Source organism: Telopea speciosissima, chromosome 2 (assembly GCF_018873765.1).
Source record: "Telopea speciosissima isolate NSW1024214 ecotype Mountain lineage chromosome 2, Tspe_v1, whole genome shotgun sequence".
NCBI lineage: Eukaryota > Viridiplantae > Streptophyta > Magnoliopsida > Proteales > Proteaceae > Telopea > Telopea speciosissima.
Window position 1 is genome coordinate 11,592,588 of NC_057917.1, and position 4,575 is coordinate 11,597,162.

General features: G+C 42.3%; 1 protein-coding gene across 1 annotated transcript; it reads left to right on the forward strand.

Moving 5' to 3' along the window:
• Nucleotides 1–413: 413 nt before the first annotated feature.
• Nucleotides 414–1,097, forward strand: LOC122650443 (RING-H2 finger protein ATL57-like). The gene has a single exon (XM_043843857.1). The coding sequence runs from the start codon at nucleotides 414–416 to the stop codon at nucleotides 1,095–1,097; it is 684 nt and encodes a 227-aa protein (XP_043699792.1).
• The last annotated feature ends 3,478 nt before the right edge of the window (nucleotides 1,098–4,575 follow it).

Below are 4,575 nucleotides of genomic sequence, written 5' to 3' on the forward strand. Positions count from 1 at the left end.
AACTTTTACACACTTGGGCATCCGACTCTGGCAACGAGACTGAGAGGATGAACTTTAAAAGGTGAACTGCGGATGCACAGAGGATAAAGATCTCTCTCTCTCTCTCATCTTTGAAGTACTTAACAAATTTCTTATCCTAGCAGTCCAAAGCAGAAGAAACACCCGAGTCTCCCAACACAAACACCCACCACTCTGCCAGTCTCACACAAACAAAGTAAAGCTTCCTCTCTCTCCATCATCGCCTACCACTGTGCTCTGGGCCTCTCTGGCTGATGACTTTGCTGAGTTATGAACTCACAGAGCTCTGTCTTTCTCGAATTTGTAAACGAACAGATAATTGGAGAAGTAGAACAAACGGTTTTGAGAAATCATTCATCTCTTAAAGAGAAAATTTAGTTGAATTCATTCCATCGATGAGACCCCACAGTCGTAGATTCCTCGACGACATCGAAGATACCCTAAGCATCGCTTCAGCACCACCAGCTCCTTCCTCCGAACAGAGGCTACCGCCCACCATCAATAATGGAAATAACGATTTGGTTCCTCTCACTCCAATTACAGGGAAGCCCTTGGAGCAATCCATACCGAGCATCGACTCCGCCTCTATTTCTTTATCAGTGGTGGTACTTCTCATCGCGCTCTGCTTTGTGGGGTTCTTCTCTGTTTACATCCACTGCCTCGTCGACGATAACCCTCCTAACGATCCTCGCCGCCGACAGCACCAGACACTCAGAGAAAGAGGTTTCTCTTCTGGCATCGACCTCTCAACCATCCAATCTCTTCCCTTGTTCGCTTACGACGGCAACGTCAAGGAGCTCGTGGATTGCCCAATTTGCCTCACCGAATTCGAAGAGAAAGAAATTGTCAAGATGATTCCCTTCTGCGGCCACTTATTTCATCCCCAATGTATAGATATGTGGTTGTCCGCTCATGGCTCCTGTCCCATCTGTCGCTCTACCCAGCTGCTCCTTCCTCTTCCTCTTCCTCCTCACGGCATAGAGAGTGATGGGCAGCAGCGGACAAGGGCGAATAGCTTCTCTTCTTCTTCCAGAGTAGAAGATAGGGTGTATTTGCTGCCAAGGAGCAACAGCTTCTAAGGACTGTCTTGTTAATGGAAGTCGTCTTAAAGGAAAATTTGCTCTCGCCTGAGCATCTACTCGAATTTAGGCTTTTCAGCAGTTTTCACTCGTTGGATCAATGTCCGCCGATCGTTATCCACCGGGAAATTACATACAACACTGTAATATCTTTGTCAAAAAGGAATCACAATCGCAGAGTTTTTTGTGTTTTTTTCCTCTCAATTTTGTTCAAGAATGGCTTCTCTCTCCAATGTCCAGAAAATTGCCGCAGGCTGCGAAGCCCTGAAAGCGCCAGAGGCATCATCAACAAGGTAGGATTGCAGTCCAGTGTGTAGTGGCGGGATCCTATTTCTCTTATATAAATGGGAGGCTTTATCCCCTGAGGTTCGTTGATCGGTACAGTTGTGCGGTTCCTCTCATGGGAGGCTAAAATGACCATTCTACCCCTTGATCGAACACATTGTCTGGGTGAGATCCACCCTAGGGATGTAAATTAATAGCCAAAATCCGTTTTCGAATCCGTGTCTGTATCAATTTAGCATTATCTGAATCCATCCGAAAGCTAAACGGATACGAATATGGATACGGATACGGATAGGCTACAGCTATCCGAAAAACTATATTTACATGTAAACGGATAAAATATATGATCCATATCCGTGTTTGTATCCGTTTAGCACTATCCGAATCCGTCTGAAAACTAATCGGATGCGGATGTGGATGTGGATATAACACTATTCGAGCTGAATCCGATCCATTTACATCTCTAGGCGATCTCCTTTTTATTAGAGGCACTAGGGAATCGAACCAGGCAAGGGAACCGTGGGTGATAAAAATTCGGGGGGAATATGGTTCTTGTTTGCACGGGTCAATAAAGGCGTAAGTTGGACAAATTGGGAATGAGATTTCTACCTTTCATAGGCGGCGGTTAAGCGTTTGGGCAAGGGCTGTACACTCCCTCCAAAAAAAAAATTTCGTATATAAGTTTACACTGGTAGCAGCGCTATGGGTATTTTATTGGCCGATCCTTCAATTGTTGATGCAATGTAAGTAAATACATTAGTTGTCTACATTGATTTCCCCTTATTTAGGCGTTAAATAGTGTTTTCTGGTTGGGCTGGATTTGCGAGGATTGAAGATTTCGAGGGGCTTGGGATGGAACATTGAATATGGTTGATGGAGTTGGTGTTCAAGTGATTCCTTGCATTGCATTTCGTCGTTTTGCGTTCTTTTGGTAATGAGAGCTTAGAATGACAGCATTCTATCTCGAAGGAGAGATTTGCATTTCTTTGTGCCACTGAGGAGGAAGAAGAAAAAATTAAAGTGTATAGGGTTCCGGTGTTGGGATTTTGGACGGAGGAGTTGGTGAGTATTCATTTTGAGTTCTTCATCTTCATGGAATGAATAAAGAATTTTTTACTCGACCTTTTAGCTCAGAAGTTGTCATAAGGTTTTTATGGGGCGTATGTAGACATTGTCTTGTTACCTTCCAGATCCTTTGTATTGTTTAAATGGGTTTTATTCAGTACGGGGGGCAGTTCCTGATTTCGAAACGTGAATGGCTGGTTTGCAGAGGGCTGGTCTTTCTAAGAGGGATGTAGACGGGGTATTGCTGCTGTTAGGGTTTGAGTTGGTTTTGAGTTCCGGTGGGGTTTGGTTTCCCTATCCTTCTCCGATCATTTCATTCCGACTACCACACTCCATAGATCTGGATCTGGCAACCTTCAGGCAAAACGATGAAGACAAGGTTCGCTCCACCCACCTCCGCCCTCCCTGTGATGAAGATGAGGTTTGCTCCTCCGCCCTCGGCCCTCCGCCCTCCGCCTTCCCTGTGTATTGTCGGTTGGAATATTGAGGGTTTTTTTTTTAATATATATAAAAGGGAAGATGGAGTTTAGGTTAGACGGTCACAGGTAAAATAATGAATGGTTAGGATTTTACATTAGAAATCAACGGATGAGATTTCAGGTGTTGCGTTTAACGTCGCGTTTAACCTACTTTCCCAGTCTTTTCCAGAAATTTAAGGAGAGACATCTCTCAACAACCAACATAAAAAACACAGCAAATGAAAGAATTTTATCTGCTGTATTTTCTGCCAACTCTATTTTCCCAAGTTCCTCTAATAGAGGGGGTGAACTCCACCCAGGCAATGTGTTTGGGCATGGGTAGAATGGTCATTTTTGTCTTCCTCTATTAGAGGAACTTGGAAAAATGAACCTGCCTAGGAAAAGGAGCAGATAAAGGTCCCCAATAAAATGTGTCAAAATGTGTCAAAAGAACACTTTCCCATTAAATTATAGGAAAATTAAATTAATTTGATGGGATAAAAATCGATCAATGTCCCCTATGCTCTATCATAAAGGTGTCAATTTAAAATCGAAACTGATCATTTAAAATCGACCATTTACAATCGAACCAAGATAAATCGGTTCGGTTCGATTTTGGTTTCCAAAGTTGGAATCTATTTTAGGTTTAGTTTGGTTTTAGTTTCATGCCTAAAACCATTATACCAAACTGAATTACCTATTTTCAAACCGAATAAGAAACCGTATAAAATTTTTTTCTTTTTAAAATTTTAATCAAATGTGGATGATAAATTCTTTCCCATTTTAGTGTTTGGGAAAAGTATGGTGGATTATGATCCTAACAAATAAGGTGTTTTTTATTGGTGAAGATGTATCAAAGGAACCATCCTGATTGCGAATAATGCCTCCAATTCCACTAAATACCAGGATTTTCTTTCCTCGTCCCATCAATAGTAAGCTTTATCGCATTAAAGGGTAGGCACCAATATACTAGGTTTTGGGGGGGGGGGGGGGAGGAGCGATGTTTGATAGAAGGAAGCTTTAAATTTAAGGACCTTCAATATCAATTCATCTTTAGGGGAAGGCTTTTTGGTAAACATGGAAGGATAAAGAATTTCTCTAATCCGTAATTTAATTTTTCCAATAACCATTGCAGTCGTGCCTAGACCATTACCATGCCTGTGATTATTTCTTTCATTGCAAAGCTCTCACACTATCAATGAAGGGAGGGGACAATACCTATAATGTATTTGCAAATACCATCAGAAGCCACTTGGGTGCCTAACACCTTCCCTAAACCGTAACTTATACCTATTCTCAAATTAATGGTTAGACCAATTCCCTATTGAATAAGTTGTGGAGTCATTTTATATTATGTATGGGTCCTTGACCCTAATCTAGGTGGCAGCAGTTGCAAATGGGTTATAGCAGAGGGACAATCACGATGGATGGTGGATGTAGTAGTGGTGATGGGTGGCTTACAAGGGTAAATTGGAAATAATTCTGATTTAGAACAAAACCTGTTAGCGAGGTGGAGGCTATCGTACTTGACCCTAACTTATACTAGTTCTCGGACTACGGTGCCTAACACCTACTCTCTATGCTTTGATTCACCTCATTCACATGCAACTCCTATGCGAGGTGGAGGGCAGATGGTGATCCCGCATTCATCCATGGTCTTCACAAAAAGG